This window comes from Bison bison, unplaced genomic scaffold, assembly GCF_000754665.1.
Source record: "Bison bison bison isolate TAMUID 2011002044 unplaced genomic scaffold, Bison_UMD1.0 scf7180017862979, whole genome shotgun sequence".
Classification (NCBI taxonomy): domain Eukaryota; kingdom Metazoa; phylum Chordata; class Mammalia; order Artiodactyla; family Bovidae; genus Bison; species Bison bison.
The window spans coordinates 2,184,934-2,199,432 of record NW_011493551.1 but is presented as its reverse complement, the minus strand read 5'-3'; the positions used below and the strand labels follow the sequence as shown (position 1 = coordinate 2,199,432).

Genomic DNA, 14,499 nt, shown 5'->3' with positions numbered 1-14,499 from the left:
GGTCCCATCACTTCATGGGAAATAGATGGGGAAACAGTGGAAACAGTGTCGGACTTTATTTTGGGGGGCTCCAGAATCACTGCAGATGGTGATTGCAGCCATGAAATTAAAAGACGCTTACTCCTTGGAAGGAAAGTTATGACCAACCTAGACAGCATATTAAAAAGCAGAGGTATTACTTTGTCAACAAAGGTCCATCTAGTCAAGACTATGTAGTAGTCAACTGTGGTGTTGGAGAAGACTCTTGAGAGTCCCTTGGGCTGTAAGGAGATCCAACCAGGCCATCCTAAAGGAGATCAGTCCTGGGTGTTCATTGGAAGGACTGATGCTGAAGCTGAAACTCCAGTACTTTGGCCACCTGATGCGAAGAGCTGACTCATCTGAAAAGACCCTGATGCTGGGAAAGATTGAAGGTGGGAGGAGAAGGGGACGACAGAGGATGAGATGGTTGGACGGCATCACCGACTCAATGGACATGGGTTTGGATAGACTCCGGGAGTTGGTGATGGACAGGGAGGCCTGACGTGCTGCAGTTTATGGGGTGGCAAAGAGTCAGACACAACTGAGCGACTGGACTGAACTGAACTGAACTGAAAGGGGGCATGGAGGGCAAGCCGATTAAGTGTTTGAAAAACAATATTTTGTCTAGAAACTGTTTAAGGCTGAAGGCAAAACTGCCTATAAATGCTGTGCTCTACTTATGAATTTGTTTCTCACAGAGGTTGACAATTCCAAAAGTAATTTATAGCTACACTAGGGTTGAAAAGAATAAAAAATGGTAGATAATGGGAACCAAGTTCCTCACTGTCCAAGAAACAAATTATAAATAAGCAAGGGGGAAGGCTAGAATGGACCCTGTGGTACTATATTAGAGTGGAGAGTCTAGTATAATCTTATATTTAGTTTGATATATATGGATAGGTACAGAAATAATGATAATATGTGTATACACATAAGTTAGAATACGTACATGTATTTCCCAGCTCTCTCTGCCGAGGAGGGCCTAGAAGCAGTGATATCCCAATAGCAATGAGTGGAGCTACTTCCAAATGTTGGTTTTTAATACCATTCTCCAATAAAAGGAACCAGGACTTCTTGGGGCAAAGGCTGATTCAAGGGTTGGGGCAGGGAAATTGCAACATGAACCTTTAGTATTTTGTAGTGCCAAAAGGTAAGAAAGCACTTTAAAAAAATAAAAGGATAGGGTATGTCAAAGGGACACTGGTGCCAACGAGTGTAAAGAAACTCCTGATGGCTAAAGATAGAAAATTGAGCAACAAAATAGCCTAGTATTGGATTATAACCCAAGGTATAAAATATGCATGAGCCTATGCTGATATAAATAACTAAATAAATGAAGGGAAGAGATGAATCTTCCTTAGAATAACTCCAAATAACATAGATAAATAGTCCTCCTTCTAAGAAACGGAGCTGAATCTCCCCTTTGTCCTAACTCACTAAGTGTGGACTCTGGACTTAGTGACTCCCTTCCAAAGGAAAGAATCCGGGAAAAGGAAAAATAATAACTGTATGCGTGGTGCAGAGACCTGCTGGCACTACCTTAACCAAGTGGTCAGAGTTACAAGCACCAGTGGTAAGTTGTGTTGATATATTGTACCTGTGATAGGATGCGACGAGAAAGGTACTTTACCTCTATGCTATTATTCTTACCCCAAATCCATAACCACAGGACAGACATGAGAAAAACATTAAAAAAAAAAAAATCATCAAAAGACATTTTATGAAAATATTGATACTTTTTTAAAATACCAAAGTCATGAAAAACAAGGAAGATTGAGGGATTCATTATGGCTAGTTGCAGTGTGATATCCTTAATTGGGTCCTGAAACAGAAAAATTACATTAGTGGAAAAATGGGTAAAATCTGATAAAGTCTAGAGTTTAGTTAAAAGTAATATACAAATGCTCATCTGTCTTAGTTTTGACAAATGTACTATGTAAGATGTTAGCATTCAGGGAAACTGGGCAAGGAGATATATAGGAACTCTGTACTACCTTTACAACCTTTTTTCTTTAAACCTAAAAGATTATTCCAAAGTAAAACCTTTTTTTAAGTCTACCTCTCAACCCCATTGGATTGCAAGCAAATCAAATCGGTCAGTCCTAAAGGAAATCAACCTTGAATATTCATTGTAAGGACTGATGCTGAAGCTGAAACCCCAGTACTTTGGCCACCTGATGCAAAGAGCTTATTCACTGGCAAAGACCCTAATGCTGGGAAAGATTGAAGGCAAAAGGAAAAGGGGGTGGCAGAGGATGAGATGGTTAGATAGTATCACCGACTCAATGGACATGAATTTGAGCAACTCTGGGAGATTGTGAAGGACAGGGAATCCTGGTGTGCTGTAGACTATGGGCTCATAAAGAGTTGTACAGGACTTAGTGACTGAACACACACACACTCATTCCCCTAGCTATCAGTCTCCTTCCCTGGAGACAATCAGTATTACTAACTCCTTTTATCTTCTAGAGATATAAATAAGTACAAATAGAAATAATTCCCCCTCCCTTTAAAAACAATGCTATGCACATACTATATATTAATACTATTTATGTACACTCTCTGCATCTGGTCCCATCACTTCATGGGAAATAGATGGGGAAACAGTGGAAACAGTGTCGGACTTTATTTTGGGGGGCTCCAGAATCACTGCAGATGGTGATTGCAGCCATGAAATTAAAAGACGCTTACTCCTTGGAAGAAAAGTTATGACCAACCTAGATAGCATATTGAAAAGTAGAGACATTACGTTGCCAACAAAGGTCCGTCTAGTCACGGCTATGGTTTTTCCAGTGGTCATGTATGGATGCGAGAGTTGGACTGTGAAGAAAGCTGAGCACCGAAGAATTGATGCTTTTGAACTGTGGTGTTGGAGAAGACTCTTGAGAGTCCCTTGGACTGCAAGGAGATCCAACCAGTCCATTCTAAAGGAGATCAGCCCTGGGTGTTCTTTGGAAGGAATGATGCTAAAGCTAAAACTCCAGTACTTTGGCCACCTCATGCGAAGAGTTGACTAACTGGGAAAGACTCTGATGCTGGGAGGGATTGGGGGCAGGAGGAAAAGAGGACGACAGAGGATGAGATGGCTGGATGGCATCACCGACTTGATGGACAGGAGTTTGAGTGAACTCTGGGAGATGGTGATGGACAGGGAGGCCTGGCGTGCTGCGATTCATGGGGTCACAAAGAGTCGGACACGACTGAGCGACTGAACTGACTGAACTGACACTCTATGTTCTGCTTTTAAATCTTGTTCCATTATTAGTGTAAATATATAGGTTCCTCAGCCTTTTTTCAGTTTCTTTTCCTAAGTTAGCTACAGAGAATTCCATTGTATGGGTGTACTATAACTAATTTAACTGATTTCTTATCATTGATGGCCATTTGTTATTTACAGTCATTTGCTATTATAAACTACTCTGAAGTGAGAAAATTTGTACATGCATTATTTTGCACTTTTTAAAGTACATAGGGTAAATTTTGAGAAGATTCCCTGGGTTACAGCATATGTATTGATACACTTGTAACTTAAAAGATACTCTCAAATTGCTCTTCCTGAGGACTTCTCTGGTGGTCCAGTGGTTAAGACTCTGTGCTTCCAAAGCAGGGGGCATGGGTTCAAACCTTGGTCAGGGCATTAAGATCCCTCATGCCAAGTGGATGGGCCAAGGAAGAAAAAAATGCCCTCTATAAAAAGGCTGAACCAACTTATATGGCACCTGCAGTGTTTGAGTGCCGTATTTCTGCCTGCCATCACTGAACATAGGAGTTATACAAAATGTTTGATCTTTGCCAGTTTGTTTGCATTCCTGTTGTTAATATAGTTCAGCATCTTCTGGTCTTGCCCATTTTTTAAGTTGGTTGTTGGTCTTTTTCTCATTGATTTGTAGAAGCTCTTTTTATATTGGTAAAATAGCCTTTTGTTACAAGAATTGCATATATATTTTCCTAGTTTGTCTTACGATTTTTTTTCTTGCCTTGCAGAAAATCCAGGTTTTTTTTTTAATATAGCTAATTTTAACTAATCTTTTCTTTTATGGTTAAAGTATAACTTTATATTATACTTAGAAATGGTCTCCTGTTTTTTTTCTTTAATCCATTTGAAATTTACTTTGGTGAAAAATTCAGAGCCATTGATTTTTTTGTTTTTGTTTTTTCCCCAAATAACCAATCATTGCAACAGCATTTATTGAATAGTCTGTTTTTCTTTAATTGAAATAATGCTTTTTAAAATCATATTCTCATGTATTTGTGTCTCTTTCTGGATTTTCTGTTCCATTTTTGTACCATTGATTTCTTTGACTGTGAACTCATACTATACTGTTATTTTTTGTTTATACTTTTATTATGGAGAATATAAAGTATATTCAGAAGTATACAATATTTTAATTATTGTAAAATTTATTTATAAAAATCTTTTACTATCTGGAAGAACTGCCTTTCCACCCTCATTCCTCTTTTTTAGAATTTGCCTGATGATGTATTATTTTTTGCACATCAACTTTCTCACTTGTGCTTTAAAGTTTTCACCATTCAGATATTCACATTTTTCTGTTACGTTTATATTGAGGTATTTTTCTCTCTCTTTAAAATTTTATTTGTTGCTATTATTACTTTTTTCCTTTATATAATTTTACAAGCTAGTGTTAATTTCATATTAATTTTGTACCTAGCCATCCTAACCGGAGAAGGCAGTGGCACCCCACTCCAGTACTCTTGCCTGGAAAATCCCATGGATGAAGGAGCCTGGTAGGCTGCAGTCCATGGGGTCGCTAAGAGTCGGACACCACTGAGTGACTTCACTTTCATGCACTGGAGAAGGAAATGGCAACCCACTCCAGTGTTCTTGCCTGGAGAATCCCAGGGACGGCGGAGCCTGGTAGGCTGCCGTCTATGGGGTCGCACAGAATCGGACACAACTGAAGCGACTTAGCAGCAGCAGCCATCCTAATGAGTTATTTTGTTTCCAATATTTTTTCATGTATTTCTCTTGAATTTTCCTAGGTAAACAATCAGGTTACCTTCAAATGATATATTTGCTTTCTTTTCAGTTTTTATACTTGGAGCTGCATATCTGAAGTATTACGAAATGCCTCTAGTGTGGAGGGACTCTTGGCAAGCACAGTGGACCCCCAGGTGTAAACCCAGGATAGGCAGAAACATTGGCAATATAGACATTAAACCCTAGGATGGACTTTTTTGTTGTTATTGTTGTTGTTTCATGTTTCTTTTTTTGCTTTCCTCTAGATGTGAAATCTGGAAGCTATACAGTGTTACAAGTGGTGGAAGCCCTTGGGTAAGCGATCTGATCTGCTCTAGAACAACTCTCATCAGCCCTGGCAGTACACTCTGAAAACAGTTATTCTGTCCTCAATTTCTTCCACTGCAGCCCAGTTCCCCCTCCCCCTTCCATATTAGTACCTCAGGCTAAGCCTGTGTTTCTCTTGAAAAAAGTTTCATGCCAACTGATTGAGACCCTTGAGGAGATGTTGAGAGCACAGCCTGTGGGCCACAGTAGCTCTTGAGTCAGCCTTTAGAGCCTCTAAAGTCAGTCTTTAGGTGAGGGTGGGTGGTGCTTCTCTAGCCCCACTGTAGGGATTCCCCACTGTAGGGAAAGGCTTGGGACAACAGCTGGAAGACCACTGTTCAAACCAGATACTCCAAGCTCCAGAGGAGGCATGTGCTTATAGTATAAAGCCTGCTCTTCTCATATTTTGTTCTTGGAAGACCATTTAAATTGGAAAGTCTTAGTAGCAAAGGTTGTTAAGTGTCATAGCTAGCGAGTCTTCTGAAACAGAGAGAAATAGAAAACTGGGGAGAAGATGGGAGGGTAGGTCACTATTATGCATTTCTCCCATATGTTGTTGTGGCCTTGGTTCATTTTTTTAAAGTAACAGCTTTATTGAGATATAATTTACCTATCATAAATTCACCATTTAAAAGTGTGTATTAAAAAAATAAATAATAAAGTGTGTATTCACAGATTTGTGCAACCGTTAGTAACCACAGTCAATTTTAGGACATTTTCATCACCCCAAAAAGAAACCCCACGCCTATTAACAGTCACTCCCCACTCCTTTCTCTTCCTTGCACCTGGTAACCACTAATCTACTTTGTTTCTGTGGATTTACCTATGCTGAAAATTTCAGATAAATGGAATCATACAATAATATATAATCTTTATGATTGTCTTCTTTCATTTGGAATAATGTTTTCAAGATGCATTCCTGTTGTAGCCTGTATCAGTGCTTCATTGCTTGCTGAATAATATTCTGTTACATGGATATACCACAGTTTGTTTACCCATTCCTCAGTTGAGGGATATCTGAGTTGTTGTCACATTTTGACTATTCCGAATAATGCTTCTGTGAGCATCTGTGTGCCTTGGTCCATTTTTAAAGGCACAGTTTTCTGCTTCTGAGTGGGGCCCTTTCTGTAAGTTCCTATCCCAGGTATCCTGTCAAGGCTGATCTTTTTTGCCCCAGTTCCTCTAGCTATAGGTACTCTTGAGACTTCCCGGTGGCTCAGTGGTAGAGAATCCACCTGCAGTGCAGGAGATGAGGGTTCGATCCGTGGGTTGGGAAGATCCCCTGGAGGAGGGAATGAGGAAATGGCAACAGTAGTCTTGCCTGTGAAATTCCATGGACGGAGGAGCCTAGGGGCTACAGTCCGTGGGGTAGCAAAGAGTCGGACACTACCGGACGACTGAGCTCAGCGTAGGTACTCTTATCCTTGTTTCCTTAAGGTACCCTGGCCAGCTCTCCTTCAGAAGTCTTCTGCTTCCTTCTTTGCTTAGATTCCTTGTGGTATGTTTAAATGTAATCTCTGTGATTTGTTTTGAAGATAAATCACCTTGTTGCTTCAGCCTGGGTCCTCCCATATCAATAATCCTAAATAGTTAAAGTTTTTATTCTGACCATCTTACTTAGTACATTTCCAGTTGTAAAGACTATAATGGTTGCTTTAATAGTGATATATTTATTCTTCTCCTGTTTAGGTGAAAGTGAAAGTGAAGTTGCTCAGTCGTGTACGACTCTTTGCGACCCCATGGACTCCTCTCTTCCAGGCTCCTCTGTCCATGGGATTTTCCAGGCAGTAGTACTGGAGTGGATTGCCATTTCCTTCTCCAGGGGATCTTCCCAAACCAGGGATTGAACCCTGGTCTCCCGAATTGTAGATAGACACTTTACCGTCTGAGTCACCAGGGAAGTTTTGGTAGAAGCTGCCAATTATCTCTTGAGCCCTGTGGGTAACTGCTAAGCTCTCTTTCAGAGAAATGTCACAATTATATCACTGAGGAGAGAGTAAGCCCCACACCCAGTCAGTGCCTGGAGACAGACACTTCTGTTGGTGTCACATATGCCCCTGATGACACCTCCAGGCCAATCTGGGGATTGGCCTTACTGTTGTTTGTAATGCCAAGCGCCTCCAGAGTACTTTCCTGGGCCAGCTTCCATGCCCGGGGGTGAGTGTGACTAATTGCAAAATATTTACTTCCGAAGTTTGAACTGGGTAATATCAGGCTTTCTATCTTACTTTCCCCCAGGTCTTCTCTAGAGAATCCAGAACCCCGAACTCGGGCCCGTGGGATCCAGCTTTTGTCACAGGTGCTCCTCCAGTGTCACTCCTTGCTGCTGGAGAAGGAAGGTACTGGTAGGCGTGCTGAGCCAAAGCCTTCCGTGTCTATCAGGCCAGCTTACCGGGCAGGAGGGAGGGAGGGACGTAAGGTATCTTCGAACTCCTAACACAGGGTCGTCACACATCACTAGTGTATGTGGCAAAGAAGATAAGAATTGAGACACAAGACACATAGATTTCAAATGTAGCCTTGGACAGTTTTTTTTTCCCAGTATGTCTTCTGTCTGTAAAATGGACAAAGTAGTGTTTTGGAGTAGAAAAGTAGTGAAATATCAAAATGCTTTGAAGTCCTGAGGAAAAAAACCCACAACTTATTTATCTTCCATCGCAGGGGTAGGCAAACTGCAGCCTCTTCTTATAAATAAAACTGTATTAGCATATAGCCATGTCCATTTATGTACCTGCCGTTTATGCGGCTTTTATTTTACAGTGGCCCAGCTGAGTAGCTGTGACATACTGTGTTCTAGACACCTGAAATATTTACCATATGGCCCTGTGAGAAAACGTGCCAACCCAAGTTCTGTAGAAAGGCAGGTCTCGGGTTGAGAATGGGTTTGATTGTGACCTCTGTGCGAAGGGATAACCCAAGATGCTCACCTGTTTTCTTGACAGATAAGGAAGGAACCCCCCAGATGGGAGGGCTTGGGACATACCTAGGTGAAGGAGACAATTTGTAGTGAAGCCCAAGCAGGAACAGCCCTTAGGAACTTTGGGAAGAAGCAATGCCAGCGGGCCCTTCTCCAGCCTGTGGAAACTAATGACTGAATTTCTGGTCTGTTCAGTGGTCCACCTGATCCTGTTCTATGAGAACCGGCTGAAGGACCATCATCTTGTGATCCCGTCTGTTCTGCAGGGTTTGAGGGCACTTGTGAGTTCTCCTTTTCTGTATTACATACCATGTTTACAGGAATCTATTTCCAGTGAATTCTCTCCTTCCCCTTAGTGGGTGAGACTTCAGATACTTCAAAGCAGATGCCTAGATATGGGGCTAAACTAGTCTCAGCCAGCTCCACTTCTGTTTTTAGTCTGGAGAGTAAAAGTGTCCTTTGGGGACTGGAATTCAGAGTCAACCTGGAAGGAGCTGCAGAGACCTAATCAGCTTGAGAAAAGGGACCATGTTTCTCACCGTCAGCATTTCTTCCCCAGCCTGGATGTTGTAATTCCCATTGTAGTTAGATAGGCCAGTTTTAGGCTTGAAGGCTACACTAAAATTTCCAGAATTCCCTCTGTGTTCACACTTCTTTTCTCCCCCAGAGCCTGTGTGTGACCCTGCCCCCAGGGCTGGCAGTCTCTGTGCTTAAAGCCATCTTTCAGGAGGTCCACGTACAGGTGAGTGATAATGGTCACTTTGGTATTTTCTATCTTCCAGCCCTTGACATAACTAGAATTACATGGCAAAAAATAAATTGCCTTCTAAGAGTTCTGAACTCTTACAGGCCTTTGGCCATATGTGCCTGCTGTCCCTTGCTACTGTATAAGGAGAGGGAGGCATGCAAGTACATCTGACCTGTGTCCTCTCACACCTAAAGAAAGTGAGGCACATAGCAGGCAGGTTTGGGTTATTGGTTCCACTGCTAGACTGCTGGACCATAGCCATACCTTTTCTCTGCATTTCCCTGAGGTTCATCTTATTCTGGTATAAAGAGAATTACCCAGTTAGAGACGATGAAGCAGGAAGTACTTTTGTCAGCTGAGGTATTCTCTGGGCACTTCCTTCACTTTCTTCTGTCTCTCCTACTAAGTCCCTGCCCCAGGTGGACCGGCACACAGTCTACAGTATCATCACCAACTTCATGCGAGCCCGGGAGGAAGGTGAGAGGCAGGGCTTTCGGAAACCTGAAAAGTGAACACAACTTTTCTTCCCCCTTTACCAGGACTGATTTTAGCCCAGGGTAATATGAAAGAGTCAGTACTCTGAGAGGAAGATGAAGGGAAACTGGGAGTCACTCACTCCCCAGTAAAGTAAAGGAAGGGTGGAGCTTGAGCTGAGGTGTTAAATTCCTACCTCCATAACCATTATATATTGTTGCACATCTTCTCTTCACTGAGGACTCTCTTGGAATAGGAAAACAGAAATGGTCGGCTCTGGGAGGCGTGAAGAGGGAGGCAGTGAGAGAGGGAAAACACAGGCCAGAAGAAAGCCCCGCTTTCTTATCTTGTGGGACAGTAGTGACCTTGTTCTCTCCTCCCCAGAGCTGAAGGGCCTAGGAGCTGATTTCACCTTTGGCTTCATCCAGGTGATGGATGGGGAAAAGGATCCCCGTAATCTTCTGGTGGCCTTCCACATTGTCTATGACCTCATCTCTAGAGACTACAGCCTGGGTACGTCCTTGTAGCTTTGGATTAGCTGGTTGGGGCTTGTCAGATGAAAGGCTTGTAAGTCCTCCTTCTTTCTCTGTTGCCTTTAGGACCTTTTGTGGAGGAGTTGTTTGAAGTGACATCTTGTTACTTCCCTATTGATTTTACTCCTGTAAGTAGTACCTTTCATTCATTCATTCAAATACTGAGTGTCTGTTGTGTGCCAGGCCCAGTTCTAGGCACTGAGGGTACAGCAGTGAACAAAAAGAAACGACCCCTGCCCTCAAGAACTTAGCACGTCAGTAAACCGGGAAGTGGAAAAACATACTTCCTAAAAATGTACTTAGTGCTTAGAACTACAGGATTGTAGAACATGATTCATGTCCTTGAAAGTTGAAACATTTAAGTAACAGTAAGAGATTATGGACCGAAACAAGTGGTGGTACAGTTGTTCAAAGACAGAGTTGAGTGTGAGCTAGAGTAGGCAGGAACTGACTCACAGATAAAATAGGATTTCATTTGGTTTCTGAAGGATATGTAGCATATGATCCTGGATTCTCAGGGCACATCTCAGGCAATAGAAACGAAGACACAGTTGAGCATAGCATGTACAGGAGGTGTTTTCTCGATGCCCTCAGACCTTCTCCCACTCTGCATCTTGATTCACCTTCTCTTTTCGAATACTCAGGGTCTCAGCACTTTATGGGTATGCATGGTATGTAGATGAAAGCATTAGTAATTTGGAAGAAATGAAAGGAATTATACCACACACATCAAATTTACATCAGAGCTCAGTTGGTAAAGAATCTACCTGCAATGCAGGAGACCCCAGTTCGATTCCTGGGTTGGGAAGATTCCACTGTGGCTCAGCTGGTAAAGAATCCACCTGCAATGCGGGAGACCTGGGTTCGATCCCTGGGTTGGGAAGATCCCCTGGAGAAGGGAAAGGCTACCCATTCCTGTATTCTGGCCTAGAGAATTCCATGGACTATATAGTACATGGGGTCTCCAAGAGTTGGACATGACTGAGTGACTTTCCCTATTGACTTTCCCTGCCTTTAAGATAAAAAGCCATTTTTGCCATAGGGAATTTCTTAGCAGCTTATTTTAGCTGACATCATGTTGCTGGGACCACCTCTCTCCTAATATTCTTTTCATTGCTTTTGTAATCAGTATCACTATTTCTGCTCAGAAGTATTTAAGCCTTTGAACTCTTGAAAGCTCTTGGTTAGGCTGCCAGATTTTTCTGTTTTTACTTTCTTTATTTTGTGTTTGTTTTGAAAAGATAATATATTCACAGGATTCAAAATACAAAAGGTACAAATAGGTGAAAAATCTATATACCATCAAGTTTATTTCTCCACTGTCAACCAGTTTTATCAGTTACGTCTGTATCTTACAGAGCTTTTTCATCCATGTATTAAAAAATGCTCTTTCCTTTTCCCATAAAAATGGTAGTGGATTTACACATTTTTCCTATCGTTTGGCGTTTTCACTTAGCAGTATATCTTGGAGAGGGTTCCATAGCAGTATATAAATTAGCTCTTTATTCTTTATGACTGTGATTTTCCTTTGCATGGAAATACCTAATTAATTTTACTTGTCCTCCATGGGACAAAGGTTTTTGCTAATCTTTTCTGTTACAAGCAATGCTGCCACCTAACATACCCTGCCTGTACATGTATCATTTCACACATACGTGGGTTTATGGATGTAACAGTAGGATAAATTCCTAAAATTTAGGAATATGTGCACTTAAAATTTTAGGGTGGGCAAGAATTTTTTTTTTTTTTTGAAAGATAGTACAGTGAACACCATGCAACATTTAGAGAATTAAGCCTCTTTACTGCCACCAACCATTTTCCTTTCAGAGATAATCATTGCTCCCAACTGCTTATATATTTTCTTGGAGATGTTCTAGGCAAAACAAGTTTATAGATAATAATTGGAAAATTTATTTGAGCAGAGTTGTGTGTTTTTTTCCCACAGTGTGGTCTATGGGAAGCAGAAAGCTCTTGTCAGTTAAAATAGGGACACCTGGCTTTCAGTGTTAAATTTGTGTTAAAAATATTCTTTACGGTCTTATCGATCTGTATAGGCCACTTGCCGTCATCATCATGGATCACAGCAGTAGAAGTTAGGGCGAGATAGCTGCTATTTTAGACTTTGTGGGCCTTATGTTCCCCATTGAAACTCTTCACCTGTGCTGTTCCAGCACAGAAATGGCCCTCGCCACTGGAATGTGATACAGGGTCTGTATTGCAATAAATACATTTATGGACTTGGGAATTCACATTTCATATAATTTTCATGTGCCACAAGATATTATTTGACTTGTTTTTCAACCATTTAAAAATGTAAAAACCAGTCTTAACTTAGCCATACAGTCTTAGCTGGTTGCTTCCTACTCTTAATGCAGAGTCAATACTGAATCTTTCTTTCCCATCATCTAAGGATCCCTTTATCTTTTCTCTTGGATCAAATCTCCATTTTTTGTATTTATGTATTCCTCATTTTATGGTTTATTCCTTCATTTTGGTGATGCTCGTCCCTTATGAGCTTCCCGTGGGTGTAAAAAGAGTATAAAATGTTTTCCTTTTCGTAAATCTAGAATCTCTTCATTCTTTGCTCACACTTATTGATAATATGGGTATAAAATTGAAGACATTGCTATATTTACTTCTAATTTTCAGTTGCTGTGAAGAAGTCTGAATTATTTCTGCTTTGCAAGACTTTTATGTTCACTTTTTTTCCCTCTTTTCGGGAAGCTTTTAAGCGTTGATTATTTCCCCCCAATATATTGAAAATTCACAGTGATGTACCTTAGTACAGGTCTGTTTTCATGCATTGTATTGGGTACTCGGTAGGTCCTGTCAGTCTGGAAGGTCATGTCCTTCCGGCCTGGGAAATTTTCTTGGCATTCTTTCATTGATGATTTTTTCCCTCTGTTAGTTCTCTGCTCCTTCCTTTGGGAACTCCTGTCAGTCTTTTACCTTTTCTTTCATATTTCCTTCCTTTACCTTTTTGTTATTTTATAAGAAAATTTTATTTTTATCTTTTCTATCAGTCAGAGTCCAGGCATGAAAAACAGAAACCACTTTGGTATTTAAAACAAATAATTTAATGCTGGAAATTGTTTGTACAAGTTATGGGAGAGCTGAGAAGCCAAACAAGGGATAGTGAGGCAACCTGTCAATAGCAGGAAACCATTACCACCCTGAGGCTGGAGGGACAAAGGGAAAAGTTGATGTTACTGGACCTCAGGGGCTGAAAGTATGACAAAACAGAGGCCTTCAGTGGGACCTGGAGCCAAGGAGGAGATGCTGCCAGTGGTGAACGTGCCCACTAAATAGAGATGGGAAGAAATGTCCTGGGTTTTCCTTTCCTTCTGACCTGCATTCATCTACAACTGCTTCCCATTGACTGAACCTCGGCCACTGTGGGAACCTGGAGAATGCAGCCTATAGCCTGAGGAAGGGATCCGAGGGCAGAAAGGCCCAGGACCAGCGCGTCTCCCAGCGGTTGATTTTTTCATTTCTGCACTCATGCTTTGAATTTCCCAGGGCCTTTTATTGTCATTTTTGATGATTTTTTGAATGTTTTTTTTTTTTTTAAATAGCATTCTATTCTTATTTAACCCATGAATGAATTACTTTCTTACCATTCTTGAAAACTCTCCCCACACGTGTGGTCTTTGTTTCGTCCAAGTTTTTCAATTTATGTTGTTCTCTATTTCCAGGTTAGAGGCTTTCTTCAGATATCTAGTAATCCTTGGGAGTTTGCACATGTTTCAAAGTGAGGATTATAAAGCTGAGTGGGAGCTCTGAGCACATAGAATGGGCTGATTGAGGATGAACTTCCCTGTAGAGTGGCTTACATGGATAATTTGGGAACCCCCAGGTTGCAGGATCTTTATTCCTGGTCTAGGACTTTGGCAGTGAAAGCACTGAGTCCTAACCACTGGACATCCAGGGAATTCCCACTTAGACCTCTTTTGATTCAGCACCCTGGCCCTCAACTGCATTTTTGTCTCAGCTCTGTCTCACCCTCTCCAAGAATTAAACCCCCAGATTCTGCTGCAGCTAAGAAGGACTTGAGAAGCAATCTGGGAGGTCAGACTGCTTCTCTAACCCCACTCCCAGTTCCAAAGGCACCTGGTACTGCTGGTTGCAGAGCTTTGTGAGGAGACTGTGTGGTGTATATGGAGAGTTACTAAGCTTTCCCCAAGCCTACTGAGGATTCTGTTGTTTTGGCTCTAAGTCATTTTCTTCTTACCCATCTGCTTTTACAATTTTGTTCCTAATATCTCTTGTCCTCTTCACCCTTTAGCTTTATATCTTAAAAAAAAAGAAAGAAAAGAAAATCCCCTTACTGCATTTTTGGTGGGGTTTCAAAGAAAAAAAGGAAAATCTGATCTATGTTTTCAGTCTGCCTTCTTGACATACACATGGCTAATAGGCACATGAAAAGATCCTTAACTTTGCTAATTATTCAAGAAATGCAAATTACAACTACAAAGAGGTATCACCTCACACCAGTCAG

The 14,499-nt window shown here is 41.3% G+C and overlaps 1 protein-coding gene across 3 annotated transcripts in view; it reads left to right on the top strand.

Annotated features, from left to right (window-relative positions):
* Positions 1 to 14,499, top strand: part of MMS19 (MMS19 nucleotide excision repair homolog (S. cerevisiae)) — a 35,390-nt gene that overhangs the window by 8,312 nt on the left and 12,579 nt on the right. For 2 of the 3 annotated variants that reach the window (XM_010833055.1, XM_010833054.1), the window contains exons 2-8: positions 5,269 to 5,317; positions 7,568 to 7,668; positions 8,442 to 8,527; positions 8,914 to 8,988; positions 9,402 to 9,471; positions 9,853 to 9,981; positions 10,068 to 10,129. In XM_010833055.1, coding sequence (XP_010831357.1) covers positions 5,269 to 5,317; positions 7,568 to 7,668; positions 8,442 to 8,527; positions 8,914 to 8,988; positions 9,402 to 9,471; positions 9,853 to 9,981; positions 10,068 to 10,129 — 572 coding nt within the window. Of the gene's footprint in view, positions 1 to 5,268; positions 5,318 to 7,567; positions 7,669 to 8,441; positions 8,528 to 8,913; positions 8,989 to 9,401; positions 9,472 to 9,852; positions 9,982 to 10,067; positions 10,130 to 14,499 lie in introns of those variants that run through there. The other variant, XM_010833056.1, reaches the window with a different exon arrangement.